The sequence below is a fragment of the Pleurodeles waltl genome, chromosome 2_2, assembly GCF_031143425.1.
Source record: "Pleurodeles waltl isolate 20211129_DDA chromosome 2_2, aPleWal1.hap1.20221129, whole genome shotgun sequence".
Taxonomy (NCBI): domain Eukaryota; kingdom Metazoa; phylum Chordata; class Amphibia; order Caudata; family Salamandridae; genus Pleurodeles; species Pleurodeles waltl.
Genome location: NC_090439.1, coordinates 69,042,209 through 69,069,275, shown reverse-complemented (window position 1 = coordinate 69,069,275; position 27,067 = coordinate 69,042,209). Strand labels below are relative to the sequence as shown.

At 42.2% G+C, this 27,067-nt stretch overlaps 1 protein-coding gene across 3 annotated transcripts in view; it reads left to right on the top strand.

Moving 5' to 3' along the window:
• Positions 1-27,067, top strand: part of PIGM (phosphatidylinositol glycan anchor biosynthesis class M) — a 190,729-nt gene that overhangs the window by 64,490 nt on the left and 99,172 nt on the right. For all 3 annotated transcript variants that reach the window (XM_069219464.1, XM_069219465.1, XM_069219463.1), the window contains one exon: positions 6,476-7,032. In XM_069219464.1, coding sequence (XP_069075565.1) covers positions 6,476-7,032 — 557 coding nt within the window. The remainder of the gene's footprint in view (positions 1-6,475; positions 7,033-27,067) is intronic.

Genomic DNA, 27,067 nt, shown 5'->3' with positions numbered 1-27,067 from the left:
TTTTGGGGGTCAAGTAGCCTTATAGTGATAGAAAATAACTCCTCAGAGCAACCCTTTTGCCATTTTCCAAAATGGCAGCTCTGTAATGATGTATTTTAGACATCATATTGGTAAAATTATTTTAATATTGTTTTTGTTTCAGGTTTTCTGTCGATTCAGATTCGCAAACATGAGCGAAGCAGGTAATAGCAGAGGATCTTTACCTCGTGACAGAGTGTTGCTAACTACAAAATCTGAGGACTCCTTCAACAAAGAAAAATATGCCAAATTAATCCGAAAGAAAAGCTAACATCGATACGTCAAGACGAGGTTTACAAAAGATTGAAACAGATGGGTGACGACGATCAAATATTTTATAACTGTAACAAGTGCTACAAGTCGTATACAATGGAAAAAAGCCTGGAAAAAATTCATTAAAAAATAGCAAAAACCAGTGAATCACAACAAGAATCCAAGTCTTATGAGAAAGTGACGAAAACCAAACCCAATGCCCATCCACTTAGAAGATGGATGTCTATCCCTTGCGGACCTCCAACAACTGATCAGAAAGCAAAAGATCTTCATGTGTTACGTGTGGTTTAGCCAGAATGAGCGCCAAAGGGATTCACGAAACAACAAAGTACAGAGTATGTGAGTTTCAAGGGGCAAACATGTTTTTATCTGGAACTAGATTCTTCCAAGATTATGTTTTCAGCTGAGTAATGATCTAAACAGCAAGGTGAATGTATTTGCAGCGGATTTGTATGCCCACCCGAACTGCATGCATGCTTACATTTGAAAATACGAATGTACAATGAGCTCACAGCAGCAACGTAACTGCCAGCCTTCAGTTAAGTTTGCACTCTTTGAAAAAGCAAGTGAATTTTTAAAGCCACTTATGAGTGCTGGCTACGTGTTCACAATCGGTGAGAACAGAGACATAATGGTCAACTTTGATGAAACTGTATTGAGCCATAATAATGAAATTAGGACTTTTCTAGTGAGAATTTGCATGGACAGAATTAAGTTTGGTCAGACTTACGAAAAGAATAATCCACTTATTGTGTTTTCAGCTGATTTGACTCTTGACGTTTATGCTGCCAAAATAGGATCACATGATGCAGTAAAATCAGCAGAAACATTTTAAGAAAAGTCCTTAAAGATTTAGATTTTGGACTGAATGACAAATTTTGTGGTGCCTCAGAGCTACGCAGATCATGGGAGTTAACAAGAATGCCTGATGTTGTCTTAACATTTTTTATCTCACTGCTTAATATCAACAAAGCAAAGGTGTTACAAACTGAAGTTCTTGAGTTCGGAACAGAAGCCAACAACATTGATAGCTTTGAAGATACAAGCAAAAAAGTGGAAGGCAATCCTATTGAACCGACAGGTTTATGCTGTGCAAATGTACTGTCTTTTCCAAATCATGTTTTTTTAATTACATCACTGCAAAAGGAAAATTCCACTAAACATGATGACTGCCCACGCAGTGTATGACAGGTGCAAAAGTAGAGAGCTAATCCCTTTAACGAACAGGAATGGTGTATCAACAAGTTATAATGACATAGTACGGAGCAGCAACTTGTTAGCAATTCATGCTGTAAAATCTTGAGAATCCGACAGCACACCACTTCCAAGTCTCTTTACCAGGAAAGTATTTACAATTGCTGCTCTTGATAAGTTTGATTTTGAAGACAGTTCTTCTTTTGCTGGAACATCCAACCCACAATACTGACATGGTGCCTTTTCAAGACTGTGCCAAAGAAATAGCTGCTGGAAAACAAGTTGTGTTAGGGGTAGGCATAAACAAACAAAGCTGCAAACGTATAACCAAGCTGCCTTGCCAATGTGTGCAAAATCACCACAAGCCATCATCACGTCCCAGTCTACCAGATATTTATAAAGTGGCTGAGGACGTAGACCTTCTTCTATCTGATGCTGCAGTCGGCAAAGCTGAGTTAACTGAATTTATTATATTGTTTATTCAGTGTGAAATGAAGGATGAAGAAAAGCTTGTTCCTCCATGGGCTGGAATTCATGCACTGATCTTCTAGAATACCATCCCACTGAAGAAGGTCGAGTTTTTTTAAAATACATTTTTTACCAGTAATGCCATCTCCAGTCACAAACTACGCAAAGTTTACACATCTCTAAAAAATGTCCATAGTCTACGTGCTCAGCTTGAAGACTAGCCTATTTTCTGCGATGAAGCTGTGTCCTTATTGTAGTTTACATTTTTATGAGCAATCTAGTATAATTTTGGTGATCTTTATCCAATGATGGGCGTTTTACACGTGACAAAAGTTGCGCTGCAGTGTGCAGTAAGTTATCTCAATGTGGCATTGTCAATGCATGTATTGAGGCTGAAATCTTTGGATGTGAAATTGTCCAATCAGTTTAGAGTGGAACTTATTATGTTCGTTCGTTCCAAGGTATGTTCCTCATATATGAGGCTATAGAAACATTGTGTTGGAATGCTTTCAGGAATAAGAATGACAATTTAGGCTTTGTATATCTTATCTCAGAAGTGAGCAAGGCACAGGGTGCACTTCATTCAAAAGACATGCAATTCCAGGCAATATTCAATACACTCAGTTCAAAATCCGAAAACCTGAAAAACATGTTCGTAGAGTTTGTCAAAGAATGTAAAGAAAAGTCTGAACTTAGCAAGTACTAGTGAAAATATTTTACACATTACAGCGCTAGTGAAAACCTTGGTACATGTTGGTCGGGAAGGTGATTGAGAGCTGCATGTGAAGACTAAGGAATCATTGATTACTGTGTTTTGCAAATTTGATTGCATAAACTACCTGAGATATGAAAGCTAGAGGTAGAAAAACTTCTTAATTTCATACAGCAACAAGGAAAACCCCTTTGAAAGGACTCAGCGACTGCACAACTTGGTGATCAAACAGTATGTGGATAACGATATAAAAACACATCTACTAGATGTTCTGGAAAATGGATCAAAACTATACGCTTAGCTGAAGCAGGAGAGACTTGTATTGAAAGAGAAAAAGCTGTTTGACATAATCACGAAAGCTACATTTCCACGTTTTAATTACCATAGTAAGAGTTTCATCCAACCAGCTACTACAAAACAAAAAAACAACTTATGCAAGCACATAGAGCGATGGATATAGCAAAAGAAGGGGGTGAATTTATGAAGGACATTCTGTTGCATGATCTTCTTCCAACACATGCATTATTTGATGGAGATGCTGCTACCAAACCAGTGGAGCACAAACGTGTACAAGAGCTTCAAAAAAAACTTTCATCTGAAGAATTTCAGTTTGAAAAGGTTTACGCATTGAGGACTGCTGTGGTTGTGGACTATACGCAATATTGCGAATGGTCAAGATTTCATCCATGCAAAACTTAGGAGAGGTCGTTCAGACTGTTCTACAGTTATCAAGGTCAGTGTGCTCCTTGCAAGAACTACACATTGTCTTTGACAGTTATCTTGAACTACGTGTCAAAGAAGGTGAGAGAATCAGCAGAATATCTACAAATGGAACAACTGACCTTGCCTCCATCAACAATTCGACACCAATACCCGTGCAACTTGATAAATTCTGGTCAGCATCGAGCAACATGAACTTGGAGCTGCTAACTCGCCAAAACATTGCTGATACTTCAGTGAAAACTGAATTTCCAATTATTGCAAGTGAAATGATTGTCAATGAGGAGCTGGTGCTTGCAGAGAGATACTCAAAGATACAGGCCATATTGTTCAAGAACTTAACAGCAAATTGGAGGAAGCTGACCTTTGTGTTATGGCACATGTTGAGTGGGCTGTTGGAAATGGTGCAAATCGAGTCCTTGTACTGTCAAATGACACAGATGTTATTATTGTGCCACTTAGTTTTGTTGCAATGTTCATAAGTCAAGGATTGTCAGAGTAATAGGTACGTTATGGAACAAGTGAGAGAAGACACTTAATCCCACTTCATATTCTCTACAAGAAACTTGACCCAGAGATGCCAAGTGTTCTTATCAAGGCACATATTCTTATGGCTGATGACACTATGAGCAAAATTGGAACAAAGCTTGGAGCTTTACCTGCTGAACCTGTGAAGTTTCAAAAAGGATTTGCTGTGACAGAAGAAGAATTTGACTTTAAAGATGTAGAAAAATACCTTGTGCGTGTGTGGAAAATGAGTTCCGAATATCACACATTTGATGATCTCCGGTACAATGAGTTCAAGAGATCAATCTTGCTAAGTGACCTTCCACTCATGTCATATTCTGTGTGTGGACACAGTAAAAGAGCATTCTACTTGATCAGAAGATAAGTAAATGTTTTGGATCATACATATGTAGAGAAAGATCTGTGTGAGTTTGGTTGAGAAGATATTGATGGGGTGCTAAAACCTATGAAATGTCTAAAGCCTTTACCCTCATAACTTATACATACATGTACTTACAAAACATGTGCTACAAAAAGATGTCCCTGTCGATATGCTCTTCTCAGATGGTCAGCATTGAGCAAATGTACCACAAGCGATTGCCAAAACAAATAAAGTAATGTGTCTATAACAGGAGTGATGAACATTATGTATTTTTCATATTCAGATCATTAACATTGTTTGGTGTATACAGAAAAGGATTAAAAACCTTTATTATTTGTTTCATTTCTATACATGTTCTTCTGTTATAGCCGCCATTTTGGAAAATGGCAGAAGGGTTTCTCTGAGGAGTTATTTTCTGTCTCTATAAGATTACTTTACCCCCAAAACCTATGTTTTGGCACCAAAATGAAGTACATAGGTCTCATGGTTCCTAAAATACTACATCATCACTGCAACACATCCCCCATTTTTAAAAATGTTGTCCAGAAAAATTCGTCCTGGATCAGCAATGTCTACCCAAGCTAAATTACTTCTCTAATGATCCAAAAATTAGATACTCTGGACAACATTTTTTTACGGAGGTATATCAGTGGGGATTATTTTACAGTCCAAGTCATTGTGTGGGCAAAAACACTTGGAAAGCCATAAGCTGAACAGTACATAATTCTAATTGGGTGTCAGACCCCCAAAGGTTTGCCCAGAAAAGGTAATCATCGCCTAGGTGAGATATGGTATTATATAGAGATTGTATTTACTATTCCCATAGGTCAACACCATTATAAGTAAAAATAAGTGGTCTGTATACAGATTGTCATGACATGATGGATCTTCCCAAAATGTTGTGGTTTCCATGGCCATCCCACTGCCGAAACAAAGTACATCCTTTTGTTGGTTATGTTACATTATACGTGGATAGTGTACAAGGGAATATATTATATATTACTTATTACAGTCTGGTGACAACCTTTAGTCACCTTCACTTTGGAATATGTTACTGGTGTATACTAATTGTTTATACTGGACTTCGAAGTGTGCTTCAGTACTTTTACTCTACATATTAAAGTACATGTCCCACTGGATGATATACTGCTATCTTCCTTAGAGCTCGGTTGGGCCTTCCTCAGGGGAGGACTATATATATTGTTAATGGAAGTGAGGACTTTGCCTTTGGTTTAAATGGCAAATTTGAACTAGCAGTTTAAAACTGCTCTTCCAGGCTACAGTGCCAGGCTGGGAGAAATGTTAAACATTTTCTCACCCAGATTGGCACAACCAGTGCTACATCCCTGGGTGGGCACTCTAACTTCCATGCCCTTGGTACCATATTCTGGGGACCTAAAAGTAAGTCAGCTTATGCCTATTGGGGGTTATTAGTTAAACATACGTTTTGCAAGGGGTTGGAAAACTGGTACTGAGGTCTGGATAGCAGGTCTTAGTGCACTCTCAGAGGCAATAAACCAAAAGAATCAACCCAAAATGTTGGGGGTGATCATGTAAAAAGGGGCATTCCCTTACATGTACTATGAGATATGACCAAATAGTACTTCTCCCAAAACATTACAGAGCTGAATAAATGGCACAGCTTTTGTTACAGAACAAGACAGAGTATAGCATTTCTATAATTATAAATATAGGAGCTTGCGTTATTTTTATGTTTTAGTTTTTTATTTTAGCACATCTAATGAACATCTTAATATTTCGCTTGTAAATCTATTGTGAGGTAGTAGCAGTGTTAATATCTTTTGTTTTATCTTCCCATGTTTATGCTATTTTGTATATAAAATGTTCAGTAAAAGTGCTGAAGAATAATGAGTCTGCACCGATTTAAAATGGCTGTCCAGTGGTAAACTAGACTCCTGTGAAAGCTTCTTGGCTTTGAAGCATGGAGTATGTGATTGCTGGCCATTGGTAACACGTCTTGAAAGATCTTACATTGTACTCTAGTGTCCAAAATATTAAATGTATATCCTTGTTTACTTCTCGAAAATGGAAATGCGATTTAAACAATTCATAAATGTAAACATAATTTGACCACTAAAGTGTGTTTGATAATGGTTAAAATATAGATTGTTAACATAGGTGTTGTTTTGGGTTAAATTGTAATAACTTTTTTTTTTTTTTTCTTTTTTTATAAACCTTAGGGTGCTTCACCATACAAAAGGGCAACATACCGCTACACCCCTCTGCTGGCATGGATCCTCACCCCAAACATCTACCTCACTGAGATATTTGGAAAAATCATTTTTATATCATGTGACTTAATTGCTGCATATCTAATGTCCAGGATTTTGGTTTTACGTGGATTGGATATAACCAAGGCAAACTGGTATTGCATCTTCTGGCTCTTCAACCCCCTACCAATGACTGTATCCAGTAGAGGAAATGCAGAGTCTGTTGTAGCAGTTCTTGTGCTGGCTATGTTATATTTCATTCAGCAAAGAAGCGTGTTGACCGCTGCAGTGTTCTATGGCCTATCTGTACATATGAAGATTTATCCAGTGACCTATGTACTCCCCATCATCCTCCATTTGCTGACACCTGTGAACTTGAGACAAACAGACCATTCAAAAACATCTAAGCGCATCTTCTTCGAAAACCTCTTGAACCTCTTGCAGAGGCTGTTGAGTCGAGATGTCCTACTTTTTAGTGCTGTTGCTGGGCTTATGTTTTCTGCCTTAACTGTGGTCTTTTACTACTGGTAAGTTCAGCCTAGGACAATTCTCTTTCTTTGATCAAGTTAATTTTATTTCACAACAGGTGTTAAAGATCATCAAAAGAAATCATAAAATAAGTTTCCAAAGTTTAAACCTGACAAAAAAGGACTTCTAATCAAAGGCAACCTTTGAAAAACCAATCTCAAGATTCCTGAACTAGTAACGATCCCCTAAGTTGATTTCCAATAATATTGAGTATGAATAGCTAAGTAGCTGGCCAGCTTTTCCAAAATAAATTGGCTTCCAAAATAAATTTGATTGTATAATGTTTAAAAGCTAAGTTCTGTTACATGTGAGTATTTGACATATAGCCATATAGAGACAGACAGGCTGTTAACATTTTTCTCATATGCTTACATATAAATATGGTGGAATATACCATTTATCTCCATTTGTACAGGGCAAGAGAGTCCCACAAGTACACAAAGATTAAGTGAAACAGAGTACTCCACTGAAAACTACTAAAGGTCCTAGGCAGGTGATAATTATGTACAGCGAATGGGATCAGAAGGCTGATCATACGCAAGTGTGACATTAAAACAAACATTTCAGTTCTCTTTAGAATATTTTGAATGCAGGAATAGCTCAGATAACTCAGTGGATGAAGATGCAAATGTTGTGAGCTCTCGACGAGAAAGTTTGTTTTAAATTCTTAACTCTTTTTAAAGTCCTAATTGTTTTTGAAAGTGCAGGATTCTGGATAGAAGAAGATCAGCACTACAGTGAGGCTGAAGTCTTGTTTTGATGATCAGTTTCTTAGCAAGGTAGTTGGAGGATCCAGAGTGGATTCATTTATGAACCATGCAGGATAGTTTGAAGAAACGTCTTGACCATTATAGGAGCTATATGATAGAATCATGTCATACCTGAATCCAGCTTTGCTCCTGTGTGAAAACTCAACCTTTAGTGGAGGCAAATGTAGAAGATCAGAAAGTAGATAGTTGCTGTCATCAGTTGCTGACCAGAATTAAAGACTGGGCCGTAGTTTTGAGGTCATCCTCAAGGATATAGAATCCAGGCAGAGAAAAAAATCATAGTCCAGCTTCTTGCCGGGTCTCAGATGTGTGTGGCTGCACCCTAGCATGTTACTATAGAATGAAACTTTTATTTATCCCTTTTAAGTTTGCATCCCTCATAGAAGGATGTGCTCGAAACATGACATACCAATAGAAAGCTGAACGTGTAAATGTCTCCCAAATTCTGTGTGGAATAATCAAGCTACTCCAGATTTATGCAAATTAGCACTTTTCTTTCACTGTCCACGCCATTTATTTTGCCTCTCCCCTGATGGATGTGTAAGAATTTAAAAATATCAAAAGTTGACTAAACATACTAAATGTCTGACAAATTTCATTTAGTCCCAATAGGCATCTCCAAAGTTAATAGGAAACAAAAGTATTGTGCACCCCACCCAGCACTTAAGCTCGCTGCCACACCTGTTATTAGATCTGCTCAGAAACCGGAAATACCTGCACTGGATGAAGTTTGTTAATTGGCTGCCAGAATTCATACAGATTCCTCAGTCGCCACCAGAGTTTAAGCAAATTAAATGTTATGCCCTCCATTTAACTTTGCCTATCCGATTGGCAGCTTGATATACCAATTGATCCCAATCCTTCAGAATGTCTGCCAAATTTTATGCAGGATTGTCACACTGTGAAAAGGGTATAACTAACTAAATGTTTTTTTTACCTCTTGTCTTTACTGCCCAGTCCATTGCTGGGTCTATATGAATCTGAAAATACAGAGAGCAGGATAAACACATCCACATTTGGTGCATAGGGACATCTTGATCCTCTTCTTGAAGGGTTTCGATAGAGTGTGAGTCTTATCCCATAAATTGGCAATCAATCACCTATGGAGATTGCTCTTTTCTTCTCTACAAAGAACAGTGCTCTCACCTTTTAACCATTTAATGATGTCTACCTCTGCTGGAGACTAGGGGGAGCTGTTGCCGGCTACCAGCACATCACTGCTTTTCTTTTTGCTAAAGCAAACTCTAACTCAATAACCCCTTCGCTGCCAGGCCTTTTCCCCCTCCTGTGGCGAGCCTTTTTTTGGCTATTTGGGGCAGTTCGCGCTTAGGCCCTCATAACCTTTTGTTCACATAAGCTACCCTCGCCAAATTTGCGTCCTTTTTTTTCCCAACATCCTAGGGATTCTAGAGGTACCCAGACTTTGTGGGTTCCCCTGAAGGAGACCAAGAAATTAGCCAAAATACAGTGAATATTTTGTTTTTTCAAACAAATGGGAAAAAAGGGCTGCAGAAGGCGGCTCGTGGTTTTTCCCTTGAAAATTCCATCAACAAAGGGTTTGCGTTGACAAGAGCACCATCTTCCCAGCTTTCAGGAACAGGCAGACTTGAATTGGAAAACCCAATTTTTCAATGCAATTTTGACATTTTACTGGGACATACCCCATTTTTATTATTTTTTGTGCTTTCAGCCTCCCTCCAGTTACTGACCAAAATGGGTGAGAAACTAATGCTGGATCCCAGAAAGCTAAACATTTCTGAAAAGTAGACAAAATTCTGAATTCAGCAAGGGGTCATTTGTGTAGATCCTACAAGTGTTTCCTACAGAAAATAACAGCTGAAATAAACAAATATTGACATTGAGGTGAAAAAAACAGCAATTTTTCTCCACGTTTTACTCTGTAACTTTTTCCTGCGATTTCAGATTTTTGAAAGCAATATACCGTTACGTCAGCTGGACTCTTCTGGTTGCGGGGATATATAGGGCTTGTAGGTTCATTAAGAACTCTAGGGAGCTAGTAAATGAGCTGCACCTTGCAATGGGTTTTTATTCTATACCGGGTATACAGCAATTCATTTGCTGAAATATAAAAAGTGAAAAGTAGGTATCAAGAAAACCTTTGTATTTCCAAACTGGCCACAAGATAAGGTGTTGAGAAGCAGTGGTTATTTGCACATCTCTGAATTCCGGGGTGCCCATACTAGCATGTGAATTACAGGGCATTTCTCAAATAGACGTCTTTTTTACACACTGCCTTACATTTGGAAGGAAAAAATGTAGAGAAAGACAAGGGGCAATAACACTTGTTTTGCTATTCTGTGTTCCCCCAAGTCTCCCGATAAAAATGGTACCTCACTTGTGTGGGTAGGCCCTAGCACCCACGAAAGGAAATGGCTCAAAACACAAAGTGGACACATCACATTTTTTCACAGAAAACAGAGGTGTTTTTTGCAAAGTGCCTACCTGTGGATTTTGGCCTCTAGCTCAGTCGGCACCTGGGGAAACCTAGCAAACCAGCGCATTTTTTAAAACTAGACACCTAGGGAAATCCAAGATGTGGTGACTTGTGAGGCTCTGACCAGGTTCTGTTACCCAGAATCCTTTGCAAACCTCAACATTTGACAAAGAATCCACCTTTTCCTCTCATTTTGGTGACAGAAAGTTCTGGAATCTGAGAGGAGCCACAAATTTCCTTCCATCCAGCGTTCCCCCAAGTCTCCCGATAAAAATGGTACATCACTTGTGTGGGTTGGCCTAGCGCCCACGAAAGGAAATGCCCCAAAACACTATCTGGACACATCAAAATTATCAAATACAAAACTACCTGTTTTTGTAGGGGGGCACCTGCGTTTTTGGTCCTGGGTTCAGCAGCCTTCTAGGGAAACCTACCAAACCCAGACATTTCTGAAAACTAGACACCCGAGGGAGTCCAGTGAGGTGTGACTTGCGTGGATCCCCCAATGTTTTCTTAACCAGAATCCTCAGCAAACCTCAAATTTAGCTAAAAAATCAATTTTTTCCCACATTTCTGTGTGGGATCACCGCACGGGGACACATTTCATACCACCCAATGTTCCCCCTCAGTCTCCCAGTAAAAATGATACCTCATTTGTGTAGGTGGACCAAGTGCTTGTGAAAGGGAAGAGCCAAAAACATGTTGATATTGAGGGGGAACAAAAGGGGTCCAAAAGGGCAGTGTGCAAAAAAACATTTTTAGGCTGACAAGTGCAGCAGAATTTTTATCGGTATAGATGAGACAATGCTGGGTGGTAGGAATTTTGTGGATTCCTGCAGATTCCGGAAGGTTCCATCACAAAAACGTGGGAAAAATGTGTGATTAACAGCAAAGTTGGAGGTTTGCAGGGGATTGTGGGTACAAAAATGGTGCGGGTGCATGTGAAACACACCACCCTGGAATCACCCAGATGTTTAGTTTTCAGATGTGTCTTAGGTTTTGTGGATTTTTCTACATGGCAGCTTCCCTAAGTCCATAAAGTGCAGCCCTCACCATTCCAAGTGGGACGATTTTGAGAGTAAGCCAAGGTCTCATGGCCCAAATGTAAAACTAAAACCCAAAATAATCAAATGTCTTCTTGCTTGCTGTGGGATAAGATGTTTTAGAGTGCGGGGGAGAGCTGAAAGACTGTTACCCCCTTCAGTTCAGGTGGGGGCGTAACCAAGCCCATACTGGTTGATAGCCACCACCCCAATATTTTTTTAATTTTTTAAAATTCCCTGGCATCTAGTAGACTTTCTGTCCCCCCGGGGTGTGGATCAGGGGTAATTGCCCCATCTGCCGACTAGTGGGCAGAACTACTTTGGCCCCATTTATTTGGGGTGGGGGTATGGCCATACCCCCACCCTCTTATTTATGGAGAAAAAAAACTTCCCGGGCCTCTGGTGGGCTTTCTGCCCCCCCTTGGGGCAGATGGGCCTTCCACAAAAAGGCCCATCTGCCCCCAATGGGGGGCAGATATGGCCAACAGTAATGTGCCCCCATGGGGAGCAACCCTTACCCAAGGGGCTGCCTCCCTAAAGAAAACACACACATACACACACACAAATCCCTGGTGCCTAAGTGGTTTCTGCCCCCATGGGGGGCAGAAATGGTCTAAATACAATTTGCCCCCCAGGGGAGCGACCCTTGTCTAAAAAAACTAAAACAAAAAAAATAGACAATTTTTTTTAGCCCTGGCGCCTAGAGGTTTCTTCCCCCCCTGGTGGCAGAGCGGCCTAATAACAATAGAAATGGCCTAAAATAAATTTGCCCCTCCAGGGGCGCAACCCTTGCCTAAGGGGTCGCTCACCATCTGTAAAACAACAACAACAACAAAAATCCCCGGTGCCCAGTGGTTTCTGCCCCCCTTGGGGCAGATCGGCCTAATTAAAATAGGCTTATCTGCCTCCCCAGGGGGGCAGAAATGGCCTAAAATAAATTTGCCCCCCAGGGGTACGACCCTTGCCCAAAAAAAGTAAATCCCAGATGTCTAGTGGGCTTTTTGCATGCAAGCAATCTGGCTGCTAAAACGCTCAGAGAGACTTCAAAGGGAAGGAAATTCATTTCCTTCCCTTTTGAAGCCTCTCCGGCCTCCTCCACGTGATCGGAAGAGAAATGCTTTGCATTTCTCCTCTGATCCAGCACGATGGGAGGAGACCTCTGTGATTGTCGCGCGCTGACTTCACAGGGTGGGGGGGTCAGGGGTGCCTTTTTGGGGGTGGGGGAGAACCCCACAGAGGGAGCGCTAGCGCTCCCTCTGGGCTCTGTGCCCAGGACATAATGGTTACGTCCTGGGCACACGAGCACTGTTCCTCAGGACATAACCATTATGTCCTGGGCACAGAAGGGGATAAACCTGCTGCCCCCTCTTTTAGTTCTAGTGTAAGCCTATTCATGTAGAGCATATTAGTAGGAAATGTTGGTTCCTATCTTTCCCCCAGATTAAGGTTCTTATCAAAAATGCAAAATGATGAATAATGTCTTTTGAATTAACTTGCCAAGTGGTCCTTTATCATGTATGGCTGCCTGATAGGCCTGGCTTTCAAATTTACATTGTCATATTGCATTCTTGAACTTGTAGTTCGACTTGTTCGGAGTCTGAGGTTAAGTGTTCATTGTGCAAAGCAGTGCTGCTTAAAGAGCCATGCTCAGGACTAGCTGAGGATGGGAAATAAGACCACTCTAATTGGCAGCTATAACTGAAGTCCAGTGACACTAGAGGTCAGCTGAGCTCCTTTTCCTGCCCTGGTCTAGAGGTACTTGTGCGCTGTATACCACCCCTTGGCTTCCCCCCTCAGATCGGCTGAATTGACAGTCTCAGTTGACGTACTGACGCTTTGTAGATTATCTCGCAGCCAGCTACAGTGCAGGGAATGGATATATATAAAATGTTACTAGACCAACATGTCTAGTAACTTGAGTAATCTACTCGACCTAACTGTAATGTACTTGACTTGAAAACTGGTGTCAAATTGTGTGATTTTAGGCAAATATTTTATTTTATGGAGCCACCTTTTTCTTCATTATCACATAAGCGCACTTTCAAATATGTGAGTTCAGCATTTCTTCTGTACAAAAATATTTATTGAATGTAATTGTATTTATATAGCGCTTACTACCCCTGACAAGGCGTTGAAGCGCTTTTCGGCGAGTAGTACTCTACTCCGGAACCCAAGAGGAATTAGTGGTGGATTAGTATAGGGAAATATGAGTACAGTATTAGTATTATTATGAGTTAATTTGAGAAGAGGATATGTGAGTTTGTTAGGTGAATTGACTAGAGTAATGGTGGGATAGACGAGGGAAGAATCCAGAAGTGTTAACTGGGAGTTTATAGTAATAGGATGAGACTTGGGATGAGTAAAGGAGAGATGGAGGAGGGAAGAGTCTGTGGAAAGGGTTGGGGTAACATAGTAGCAGGAGGGGTTTGGGATGAGTCAGAGGTGGGATAAATGAGGGAGAATTTAGTAGGGTTTTTTGGGAGATGATGGTAGTAAACAGTGGTTTGGGGTAAGCTAGATGCGGTAGAGGAGGGAAGAGCTTAGGCAGGGTTATTTTGGAGATGAAAGTAGTAGAATGGGTTTGGAATGAGTCTGAGTGAGGATGAAAGATTGTTAGAGACATAGGATGATGGGGAGACAGAGTAAAGCTTACAAAGGAGTACATTTTATATATTTTGTATTTATTTTACTTATATATGTGTGTTTATATATATATATATATATTTATTTTAATTAATTTGTTTTATAATTTGAATTTTATTTATAGACTTTATTTTTTAATAAATCGATATGTAAATACATAGTAAGGGATAATATATGAAAGGAATATAATAATGAGTATAATAATATGAGACGAACAGTAGTATTGTAAAAGCAGACTTTCAAGATTTGTATTATTTGAAGTTAAATAATAAGTGTACTTTTCTAACATTCCTTTATCTTTCCTCAATTTTTTAATAGTGAAATGCTTGCTGTTAAATAGATAAGATAACATTTGGTCATTGTGACAGATAAACAAAAGCAGGGATTCATAAGTTTCTAATAAAACTGACTGACCTATGAACATGTTAGGCATAGAATAATACACACATATATATGTATATATCTACACACATATATACATACACAAATATGTATATGTGTGTGTGTGTATATATATATATATGTATATATAGATAGATAGATAGATATATATACATGTATTTAACCATGAGTAAATATACATTTGTTAAACAGGCTTAAAAAGTATGTGTATAATTTATTATTATGAAATAGTAACGATACATATTTCTTAAAGAACTATACATATCTTGAATAGAATATACACATAATCAGATTATAAATATTTATCATCACAGGCATTTGCAGTCTATTGCAGTCTATTGCTGTTTAAATATGGTGGTTATGAAGGAAAAAGCCAACTCTTGAGTAGTCTTCTGAAGGCAAGATTAGTTCTCTGTGGATCTTATGTTTGGGGGTAATGAATTCCATAGTTTGTCTGCTTGAACAGAGAAGGATGTACCACCTATAGTCGTCTTCTTGTATGGTGGTGTTCGAAGGCGGGTGCCACTCTTGAGCATGTTGAATGTATTTGGTTATTTTGTTTCTGATTTAAAAGTGGTCCTGTTCCATGGACAGCTTTGTGGGTGATACAAAGCAGCTTGAAGGTGGATCTTCTGGCAATGGATAACCAGTGTAGTGCTCTCAAGGCAGGGGACATGTAATAGTAGCCTGGCAGCTGAGTTCTGAATACGTAGTGTTTTTTTTTTATAATAGAGATGATCCATGGTAGAGGCCATAGGCATAATCCAGTGTGGATAGTACAAGAGAGATAGTGGCGTGCACCTTGTGCTGTAATCCGAGGTGGGGAAAGATGCGTTGCAGGTTCTTCTTGATAGTGCTAATTTGTCCACTTGAGCATTCATTATTAACTTGGAGTCCATGGTAATTCCAAGGTTTTTAACTTGCTTGGTTTCTTTAGGAGGTGGTCTGAGATAGTCAGGCCAGGTGCACAGTTGGTCATAATTTTTCAAGTCGCCACATGTGACTATTTCCGTTCTGGAAGCATTCAGTTTGAGATGGCTCTAAGTCAGTGGTCTCCAAACTTTTTTTTATGCTGTGCCCCCCGTTGAAAAATAAAAATCATTGGGGCCCCATCATAATTTTTTCACAATTATTTTATAAAGTTGTCAATGTTTAAATATGTCTATACCTATTTAAACATTGCAGTTAAGTAATGCTACCTTTTAAAAAAATCAATAACATGCTTCTGCTTAAAACAATGGCCTATTATCTGTAGAATACTTCTTTTGGCCAGAGTATGGCGCCCCCCTGGGACCACATGAGGCCCCGCTAGGGGTGGCCCGCCCCCCAGTTTGAAGACCTCTGCTCTAAGTCATCCACTGATCAATGGCTCCAAGACAACTGAATAAACGTTTGCTTCATGCATAATGAAAATCTAGTCCACATAAGGGTGCACGTGTCCCCTGACTTGCCTCCTAGTTCACTAATAGCATTGTTGTCAGGGCAGGGACCAGGAATATTTCTCAGTTCTTGTTTAAAAACTCACTTTTAATAATTATATTATTAAAGCATGATGGTGTATTGCCCTGTCATTTACAGACATTGCATTTTTCATTTAAATGGCCACAAACTTTCCTTCTAACATGCAGTTTTACTGATAAAACTAAATAGTGCATAAACATTATTCAGAAATTGGGTTTCAGCCAAATTAATTGTAATTTGCACATCACCAACTGAAGTGCTCTGATTTGTTTTCATCCTGTAAACATCTTTTATTCACCACACAGAATTACAAAAATGTGCCTTCTTAACTTCTGAAATATATTTTGAAATGATTGTATAATTCACCTATTGGCTATTTCAGTGTTGTGCTAGAAAAAAAAAGACTAACATCTAATAGACTTTAATTTCACACAAGTTGCACACAACACGATTTTCACACAGTTCATATTACAAAATCCTCTCTTACAGTGAGAGGGAAAAAAAGTAAATGTAGGAAGACAAACTGACTTCTGACCTCTGTCTCTGAATGCAGAGCAGACGTGAAAAGATAAAAACAAGATTTAAAGGTATCTTTATTGTTCGTTCATTTTGTGAGTGAATAGAACACCTGTTCAAGTAGACTTTAAAAATATCTCATCCTGATGAAATTGGACTTGCCATTGCGAGTGGACAAGTAGATTTCTTGAGGCCTGATATATATAATATATACTGGCGCCCACCAGTAGGTATAGTTAGTTCTGCTTTTCCATAGACAAAGCGTTTTTTGGTTTGCTAATAAATTTGGCCCCGTTTGAAAATCTTCACAAAACGTTCCAAAAATAAATCATTCACCTTAGCTCCTTCCTAGAATGTTCAGGGTGATGCATCAAGCAGAGGCTGAGGGAAAAAAGAAGGGTCCCAAAACATAAAATCCCCATGTATTTCCCATGGACTTCTTTAGACATTGCTACAGCAAAAACTGCTGAACGGAATTACACCACATTTGGCAGGAAGCTAGATCTTAGCAGATTTTGCTTTTTGTGATTGGGTGTGAAACCGTTCAGAAGTTTTTGAGAAATTAAGGATGAAAAATAATTTTATATTTGAACATTTGGGCTTGCAGGAGTCCCAGAGCAGCGCAAATTTAAAAATGGAGGACTGCAATTTGTCTCGAGGCCTGTTTTTCCTGTGAGCCTTCACGCTCTTGCAGGAGCGAGAGGGTCCAGTGAGTCTCACAAGAGCAAGCATTCTCTGATTGCCTGGCTGTTGGAATCTTAGAAATGAAATGGTGGCCATTACTGTTCACTGTTAAAAGTTGGAGGTGTTGTAGTAATGAAATAAAAAGCTATATAAGTGGTGCAGCAGTAAGGCATGCTGTCCCCCCTAAGAGGAGGTGTCTAAAGGATAACTGCTGTGAGGAAAATAAATTTATATTATTTGTAACTAATTTTTGCAATCTTGTGGGATTCTCATATGAATATGACTAGTAAAAAGGGGTAGATGAGGGCTGAATACACTTCATTGGTAGGAATACATATTGTGGACATTGTTTTTGAGAGGAAGCTTGTAAGAGATAACTACTGTCCTGATTTGATGGGTAATACTTTTTTTTTATTTTTTTTAAAGTTAGTCTCGCAAGACTGTTACAGGATTATGAACAGTAGAAAGGAGTAGGTAATCTTTGAATAGACCGTAGTATGCACACTTGCTCCTGTAGGAAGCAGTATTAATGGAGATCGTGTTACTTAAAAAAAGGTGTTATGATCATGCGAGGCTCTTGGTAGAGTTGGCGAAATATATAGGCGAGGGCAAGCATTTAGGTGTTAGTCTTGAAAGAGTTTGTAAGAAGTTAAACAAGCATTTGCAATGCAATGGGTCTCGCGTTTGCTCAAGTTAAAGCTGTTAGCGTTGTAAACTCCTAACTGGACTTTTCTTGCCACATAAACTGAAAATGAAAAGTAAAACAGTTTCACATAAGCGAGCCGATGGCCGCCATGACCATCTAGCAGACACACAAAAGGAAACAGAAGTTTGCTCGCAGTGAAACATATCGGCAAAAGCGTGATTATCCATGTAACCGGCAAAAGTGCAATTATGTGTGTAACCGGCAAAAGTGCAAATATCCATGTAAGAGGGTCGATGTCATGCAAAGCGCTCGACTACTGCCCAACGAGATCGCGCTGCCATTGAAATAAAGAGAAAAGGTAGTGCAGAAACCATACGAAAAACATGGGGCCTCATATGTTTTCAATAGTTGCCCGGTGCGCTCAAGGAGGGCTAAACACCAGAAAAGGTATGTCGTATGCATGCCTTTCACTAATTAAATCAACTGAATTTTAAATGGGCGTGATTTAAATCCCGCAGAGAGATTACACCAGGGACAGAGCGCTTTGCGTGCTCGACCCGAAAAAGAGAGAGAGATAGGAAGGAGAAGCAGTAGCTTTAAAGCTGAGGATAACACTTTTTGGTGTCTTTTAAAAAAAAAACTCGCATGTTATTTCAAGGTGAGGTGACAGTATATGCAGTTACGGAATTACTTGGACAAGACGTATTTCACTGGGCATAAAACATCCATCATAGGTCTTCGACATCTCGAAAGCTAAAAATAATGTATTTCATGCTGCTATAAAGATTACACAGAATCTTCGATAAGGGGGTGGTCCGACCCGGTTAAACTTAAAAAAAAAAAAAAAAATCACCTATGAAATGCACCAAGACTGCAAATCTCAGAACCAATAGTACAATTTTCAGAGGTGGTTAATTGATTGGTTGACCACACATTTTGCATGCCCATGACTGTTTTCTGCCCAAACATAGATTTACTGTCTGTAAAATTATTATTATTTTAGTCCAAAAGAGTTTCAATAGATTGTCTGGCATATATAGAAGCAGAGCCAAGAGGCAACTGCAAGGCGCACATGTATTGCTGAAAAAGTTACATCCCTTTTCATGAGCTCCAAATATTCATGTTTCACACCGTGGTTGGCGTCAGAATGGAAGTGTGAAGCGAAGCCATGGCGAGAAGTCAGGGGAACAAATGGCAGACAGAAGAGTGTCTTCTGTGTCACAGCTGCAGTGTTTGAGGTGTTTGTGGGTTGACTCTTCTAGTGCCTCTGCTTTTAATTTGGTGCAGTTTAGTGCCATGCAGACAGTCATAATAGCCTAACAGATGATGACTTCCAGCTATAGAGACCAAGATGCGGAGACCTGCAGCAGGTCACGGTGGAGGTAAAGCACAAGGCGTAAAGAAAAACTATAGACCAGTGGTTCCCAACCTGGGGTCCGGGGACCCCTGGGGGTCCGCGAAGCCTTCTCAGGGGGTCCGCGAGAGCCTAGAAACTTAAAAAATATTAACAAATATTGACAAATTAGGTCCCCAGCTTCCAGTAATGACTCAGGCGGGGGTCTCCGGATTCCCATGATGATTCAGTGGGGGTCTCTAGGTTCCATTAATGTTAAAGTGGGGGTCCACAGAAATCAAAAGGTTGGGAACCACTGCTATAGACCATTCAGAAAGACAAAATCAACACAGCCCAGCACTAACTTATAACAAACGAGTTTATATAGCCTTGCCAAGCATAACACTGCACATAGTTTTTTTTGGATGTTTGAAATGTCTAGTTGATTGTACAAATTTACATGAAGACATTTTTATACGTTCCACATCATTGTCTCCTCCATTGGAGTGTTTTTGTTGACAATAACTCCTTACCATGTGATTACTTACTTCGCTTTGTGAACACCTAACCATACTTTTCTTGCCACATAAAAAGAAAATGAAAAGTAAAACAGTTTCACATAAGCGACCCCACGGCCGCCATGAGCGCGGAGCAGACACAGACGTTTGCTCGCAGTGAAAGGTATCTCCAAAAGTGTGATTATCCATGTAACCAGCAAAAGTGCAAATATCCATGTAACAGTGTCGATGCCATGCAAAGCGCTTGACTTCTGCCCAGTGAGATCGCGCTGCAATTGAAATAAAGAGAAAAAGTAGTCCAGAAACCATACGAAAAACAAGGAGCCTCATATGTTTTCGGTAGTTGGCCGGTGCGCTCAAGCTGGGCTAAACACGAAAAAAGGCATCACATATGCATGCCTTTCACTAACCAAATCAAGTGAATTTTAAAGGCAACCCCACGAACCAACCAACCAAACTGATGGGTGTGGTTAAAAGCCCACAGAGAGACTACACCAGGGACAGAGCTCTCTGCGCTCTCAACCCAAAAAGGGAAACAGTAAAAAAACAGATATTTTCATTAACAGTTTTCACCAACTATAAAAGATTTTTTGTGTTTTCAAACATTTTTAATTTTAATTATTTTTTGGTATTTCAAAATGTTTTTAAATGGGTGGAACAAAACATAAAAAACACAAAAGCATCTCCTTAAAAATACAAGCATTAACAAAGCCAGTAGGTTTCGCCTATATGAAATCCATTTGCTTAGTCAACGTATTTTACATGTTACGCTGAAATTCAACCTCACCAGGAGGCACTTACAAATATAAACATAGCAGGTGCCCCAGCTGCAGCTCCACTTCTGTCCACGGGGACTTAACACCCATAAATTTGCAGCAGCACTTACAGCTTTTCAGCTGGAGAAGGGGGTTGAAAAAACAAACACCGGCAAGCAGGGGTGAAGATGAGGGACTACTGAGACGTGCTCTCCTCATCTCCTCAAAACAAGTGCATGTCAAATATTTTTTTTTTTAAAGCACAAGGCAGATCAGTTTAGCTAAAGACTATGGATCACACAATTGGATTGTGATTTATTGCTAAGAATGAAATAAATGTGCAGCAGCACTCACTGATTTTCAGCAGGAGAAGCGGGTTGAAAAAACAAACAATGGCGAGCGTGGGTGAAGGAGAGGGACTACTGAGGCATACACTCCACAAAACAAGTGCATGTTGAATAATGTAAGAAAAAAAAAACCACAAGGCTGATCAGGCAGGCTAAAGACTAGGGATCACGCAGTTGAGTTGTGATTTATTGCTCAGAATGAAAAGCATGAAAAGAAGAAGTACCTTCAGCGTCGTAGCCAGAGGAAGGAAACTGGCCATTAGCCAATGGCAAGTGTCCAGAAGGAGTACTTGGTCCCAATGCAACATGACTGCATGAATGGCAAAGAAGAGACCAGGAAGTGAAAGTAGACGACGTGCTGGCCAATCAGAAGCATGTAAATTAGAGCAACATTGGACTAAGCCGATAGTAAGCTCATAAAAGTAAGGATCAGGGTCTAAGCCCCTTTAATTTTTTTTTTTTTTAATAAACAAAAAATGTAGCAAGCACAGCGAGCAGACTAAACCTGAAAAAGGAGAAACATTTACAAAAAAACTGTTAGATACTTTTGCTTGCCGTGTTAATTTGGGGGGGGGGGTGAGGGGGGCTAGTTGTGCTGTTGGACAAGCTTGTCCAGGGAAGATCAGCTTGTCTCTGAAGAAAAAATGATCTGCTTGCACAAGCAGCAAAATAACTCTTTATTAAAAAAATTAAAAAAGCAGGGATGTTGTCCGCTTGTGCACTTAAAACCTGCGAAGGCACAGTATCTCCTGGAGCCAATGATGTTGAAGCCCCTATAGAGTTGTCTAGCTCTGCAGCACAAGCTAACTCTGCCTGTGAAAGCATTTGCAGATGCGTAGAACTCTGGTGTCCCCACATGCGTGAAGTACTCATGCTATATTCTTTATTTCTGCTTCCCCAGCTAAACTGCAAAATTTACAGTTGATTAGCCTTTTTAGCACCTGGTCTCATTTAAAAAAAAAAAAAAAAAAAAAAAATTGCCACACCAAGGACTCATTGGGTGGCTGAGCTGGTGCAGAAGCACTGGCTGTTCATTTGAATCAAATTCAAACAGGAAAGGAGAGCACACCAAATATGTCTAGTCTCACCAAAGTCCAATAGTGAAATAAACCATAAAGGATGTATGTACTGCTAAATAAAGACCTACATATGAACTAAGCAGAATCCTTCCTTAGGATGTGCTTCATCTCGCCAATCTTTTGCGAGAGTGTCGTCAGGGCATCTCCCAAGAATGTAAAAAAATACTTCCTTTATATCTTCTATAGAACAGTGAAAAATGCATTTCTGATGGATACACCTACCTGTGGATTCCTCACCTAAAGAATTCTCCCCTCGCGCCAGCCTCAACGGAAATTTCTTCCAGCTCTGCACGTCGACGATGACATCACAATCGCCCGACTCCAAGCGACGCCGTATGACGTCATCCAGGCAATAAGAAGCCCTCGTCGACGTGCAGACGTCAGTTCCCTTTTTTCCGTGCCTCCGAGTAACCGTTTTTCTTCGAGGCTCACAGGGAGCTACAGTTTTGAGTCGATGTGTCGCAGCCAAGGAAATCCAGCTTTACGCCATGTAACCAGTGCGGGGGTCGGATGTCGGTTACCGATCCCCATGAGAATTGCCTCTGGTGCCTTAGCTCCGACCATGACGTCGAGTCATGCAGCTCCTGCCAGCGCATGAACCCGAAGGCACTCAAGGAAAGGGAGGCAAAATTGTTCTTGGCCCGTTCCAAGAAAAAGGAGAGGCGTCATCTGAGGGAGTCCTCTTCAAGATCCTCGAGGACTCATCATCGCCATGGTGAGACTCGGCGCCGTGACGACTCCCGGCGCCGATCGAGTAAGGAGTCGGTCCAGGTCCAGATCGGCATCTCCGTCAGCTCGGCGCCGTCCGACGTGGGAGATTAGCCTGACCGTCACCCCTCCACCTCCTACGACCCCGACTTCACCCGGGTCGGTTTTCGAGGTCGAGCCTCTTCAGAGGCCAGAGGGTTCTCCTAGCCAGGAGTTACCTGGCCCTTCTATGGCGTCTATGCCGGCGCCGGTGCAACAGCAATACCCGGCTTTCCCGACTCCGGGAACGGATCCTGCGGCGTTTTTGAACGCCATGTTTAAAAAGAATTCTACCATGGCGCCGGGTGGAGGTCAAGCAGGTCCGTCTGGCCCTTAGGCCTTTAATTTGGGCGTTCCGGCGTCTTCCAAATCGACGCCTTTCACAGCATTTTTGTCTGCTGCACCTGAAGCGGCGCCGATGCCCTTGACGTCGCCTAGGAGACCTACTACACCTGCTACGGCGCTGATGGATTCACCTCGGATCCAATCCACAGTCAAGGTTCCTGTGGAGCCGGAGGGATCCGAGGTTTGACGCCGACGGAGATCTTCGCGTCGGCCGATGCCTTATCGACTCCGGGTCTCGAATCTAGGCTTCGATCCAGACATCTGGCTTTGCGCCTTCTGGAGAATACAGCAGACAGCACATGGAAGAGGGTGAGATTTTGGAGCCTTCCGGTGACTTTCAAGGACTTGATTCTGCAAGTGGCATAGATACCTCCCCGGAGTGGGATCTAGCTTCCCCTGGGGAGTACACTGAGGAAGCTGCATCTTTCCACGCGGTAATTCGGAAGGCTGCGGACTTCTTAGATCTCCCTCTTCCAGCTGCAGAGGTAAAGAGGAACCTGTTGACGGAGGTATTGCATCCAACTTCTGTGACGGCAGAGCCTCTCTTGCCTTTTAATGAGGCTCTTCTAGAACCTATCAAAGACATCTGGAGAAAACCTGTGTCTACAGCTGCTGTCAACAGAGCGGTGGCGCGACGCTATCTGGCTGCACCAAGTGATCCTGTTTTCCTCTCCAAGCACCCGACACCGGAGAGCTTAGTATTTCAGGCCTCCTGTTCATCCAGGTCCTCTCCTGGCTCGTTTCCCGGGAACACCTGCGGACAGGGAATTGAAGAAAATGGACCATACTGCCAAAAAGGCCTTTTCTTCATGTAGTATGGCCTTAAAGTAAACCAACGCGACCTGCATTTTGGGAGGTTATAGCCATGCCCTTATGGAGGAAGCAAAAGGCCATCCGAACTTGTCCCAGGAAATGTTGCAGTTGCTGACGGAACGCTCAGGCGGCAGCAACCCAGGTGATCCAGTCTGGGTTAGACACTTCAGACTCTGTGGCAAGAACTATGGGCACGACCATAGTTTCCAGATGACAATGTTGGCTGCGTCCGTCTGGCTTTTCATCAGATGTACAGGCGACTCTCCTGGATCTGCCCTTTGATGGCGAGAAGCTCTTTGGAACAAAGGCGGATTCTGCTCTAGAATGATTTAAGGAGAGCAGAGCCACAGCGAGGTCGCTAGGGCTTCAGGCCAGGTGCGTCATCCTCCTCATCCTCCATTAGAGCTTATAGGAGGTTTAGGGGTTTTGGACGTGGCTCCTCCTTTTGTTGAAGATTTCAAGGGCCACAACAAACTGCAAGCACCCTGCTATACAGATCTTTCAGGGGCAGGGGCAGAGTCCGAACAAGAGGAGCCACCCAGCAGCACTCTGCCTCTTCCTCGGGAGGGGTGCAGCAAGGAAAGCAGCCGTAGTCCTCCTCCACTCCCTGTCCACTTGTCTCCGGTAGGGGGAGACTTGCCCATTTTCTTCCGATGTGGCAGGTTATAACAACAGACTCCTGGGTCATCGACATTGTGAAGAAGGGGTACGCTCTTCCCTTTCGGGAATTCCCTCCTCCCTTCCCTCTCCGCCCATCCTTCTGTTCGGAAGACCATCTTCTGTTATTACAACAGGAAGTGTTGTCCCTATTGGCAAAAGGCGCGATAGAGCAGGAGAGGGGTCAGGGCTGTTATTCAAGATACTTCCTGATACCCAAAAAGGATGGTCGGTTGAGACCGATTCTGGACTTGAGGGCTTTGAATTGGTTCCTCAGGCAGGAAAAGTTCAAAATGCTGACCCTTTCACAGTTTCTTGTGGCGTTGAACGAAGGAGATTGGATGGTGTCTGTCGATTTGCAGGACACATATTTTCATATTCCGATCCTCAAATCGCACAGGAAGTATCTCCGGTTTGTGGTGGAATTGCAGCACTATCAGTTTGCGGTCCTCCCGCTTGGTCTTACTTCAGCACCTCGAGTCTTCACAAAGGTGATGGCGGTGGTAGCGGCAGAGCTTAGAAGAAGGGGGATAGCGGAATTTTCCTATCTGGACGATTGGTTGATCAAAGCCAAGACTCCGGAGCTCGTGCAGCGTCATCTCCAGTCGTCTACTCAGTTGTTGTACGACCTGGATTTTTCAATCAATGTGCCCAAATCTCACCTGGAGCCCTCTCAACGCCTCCTGTTCATAGGGGCAGTATTGGACACGACATTGAATCGGGCCTTTCCTCCGCCCCAGTGGGTTCAGGACATCCAGGCGTTGATTCCAGTGTTTCGAAATGGAGTGGTAGTTCCAGTCCTCAAGGTCCTTCGTCTGCTCGGTCTGTTTGCTTCTTGCATACTGCTGGTCACTCATGCACGCTGGCACATGGGGGCTCTTCAGTGGTGCGTCCGCAGGCAGTGGTTTCAGCACAAGGGAGATCTCGAGGAATCGATAAAGATCTCCAGAGACGCTGCAGTAGATCTTCAGTGGTGGACGGCGGTCGACAACCTGTCACAAGGAAGGCCGTTCTCGCTGCCACCACCAGTGGCCACAGTAGTAACGGATGCTTCCACTCTAGGGTGGGGAGCACATCTGGGGGACCTGGAGGTCAAAGGCCTTTGGTCTCCAGTGGAACAGAGTTTTCACATCAATCTGTTGCAATTGCGGGCAGTACGTCTGGCCCTCAAGGCCTTCCTCCCTTCCATTCGCGGTCAGTCAGCCCAGATCCTAACGGACAATACTACCGCAATGTGGTATATAAACAAGCAGGGAGGTGTGGGATCTTCTCTGCAGGGAAGCTCTTCGTCTCTGGTCCTGGCTTCAGGATCACAAAATCTGCTTGGTAGCACATCATTTGGCCTGGGCTCTGAACGTGCATGCGGACGTTCTGAGTCGACGCAACTCGGTCGACCACGAGTGGTGTCTTCATCCAGATCTGGTTCTGTACATATTCCAGATGTGGGGATATCCACAGATGGATCTGTTTGAAGCTCAAGAGAATGCGCAGTGCCCGCTGTTTTGCAGCCTCCAGTATCCGGTCCAAGGAGCTTTGGGGGACGCGTTTCAGATGTCCTGGAAGGATCAGTTGCTTTACGGGTTTGCCCCCATACCCTTGATTCCTCGAGTTCTGAGGATGATCCGCCAAGACCGAGCCCATGTCCTCTTAATAGCTCCAGATTTGCCAAGAAGGGTATGGTATTCAGACCTTCTCCAGCTCTCTCAGTGCCTTCCGCTCCGTCTCCCTTACAGGGTGGACCTCCTCTCGCAGTCGCAGGGGCAGATTCTACACCCCCACCTCCAGAGCCTGCACCTTCATGCCTGTAGATTGAACGGGCAATCTGAGTGCTTTTTCTCTCCCACCAGAAGTGGTGGATGTTATTTTATCGGCCAGGCGACACTCCACCAAATCGATCTATGCAAGTCGTTGGGCTAAATTTGTATGTTGGTGTGGAGAGAACAGAATTGATCCCTTAAAGGCTCGTTTGTCTGACATATTGTCATTTGCTCTTTGCCTGGCACAGAAGGGTTGTGCAGTTGCCACAGTCAAGGGTTATTTATCTGCACTGTCGGCTTTTCTGTGCCTTCCTGATCAGCCTTCCTTCTTTAAATCTCCTATTGTGTTAAGATTTCTAAAGGGACTTACTAACAAATTTCCTCCATCACCATTTGTTATGTCTCAGTGGGACCTTAATTTAGTATTAACATTTTTAATGGGGTCCCCATTTGAACCGATGCATTCTTGCTCTTTGCGGTTGCTAGTTCTCAAGACTGTGTTCCATCGGACAGAAGGATCAGTGAGCTTCAGGCTCTTAGTGTAGAGCCCCCATACCTTTCTTTCTATAGGGACAAAGTGGTGTTAAGGACTAAGGCGGCTTTCCTCCCGAAGGTTGTTACACCCTTTCACCTGGGGCAGTCTATTACTCTCTCTTCCTTTTACCCTCCACCTCATCCATCCAAGGAGGAAGAGAGGCTCCACCGGCTGGATCCACGAAGAGCGCTGAGCTTCTATGTCGACAGAGGCAAGATGATCAGCTCTTCGTTGGATACGTGGGGAAGAGGAAAGGTAGAGCAGTCCACAAGAGAACGCTATCCAGGTGGGTCATTCTATGTATTAAGATTTGTTATTCTTTGGCGACGAAAGAACCACCTGTGGGGCTTCGTGCCCACTCCACCAGAGCTAAGGCTGCTTCTTCGGCTTTGGCTAGGGGTGTTCCTGTGGCTGACATCTGCAGGGCAGCGACTTGGGCGTCCCTCCATACTTTTGTTAAACATTACTGTTTGGATTCTGAAGTAAGAAGGAGGGATGGCCATTTTGCTCGCTCGGTGCTGCGGGATG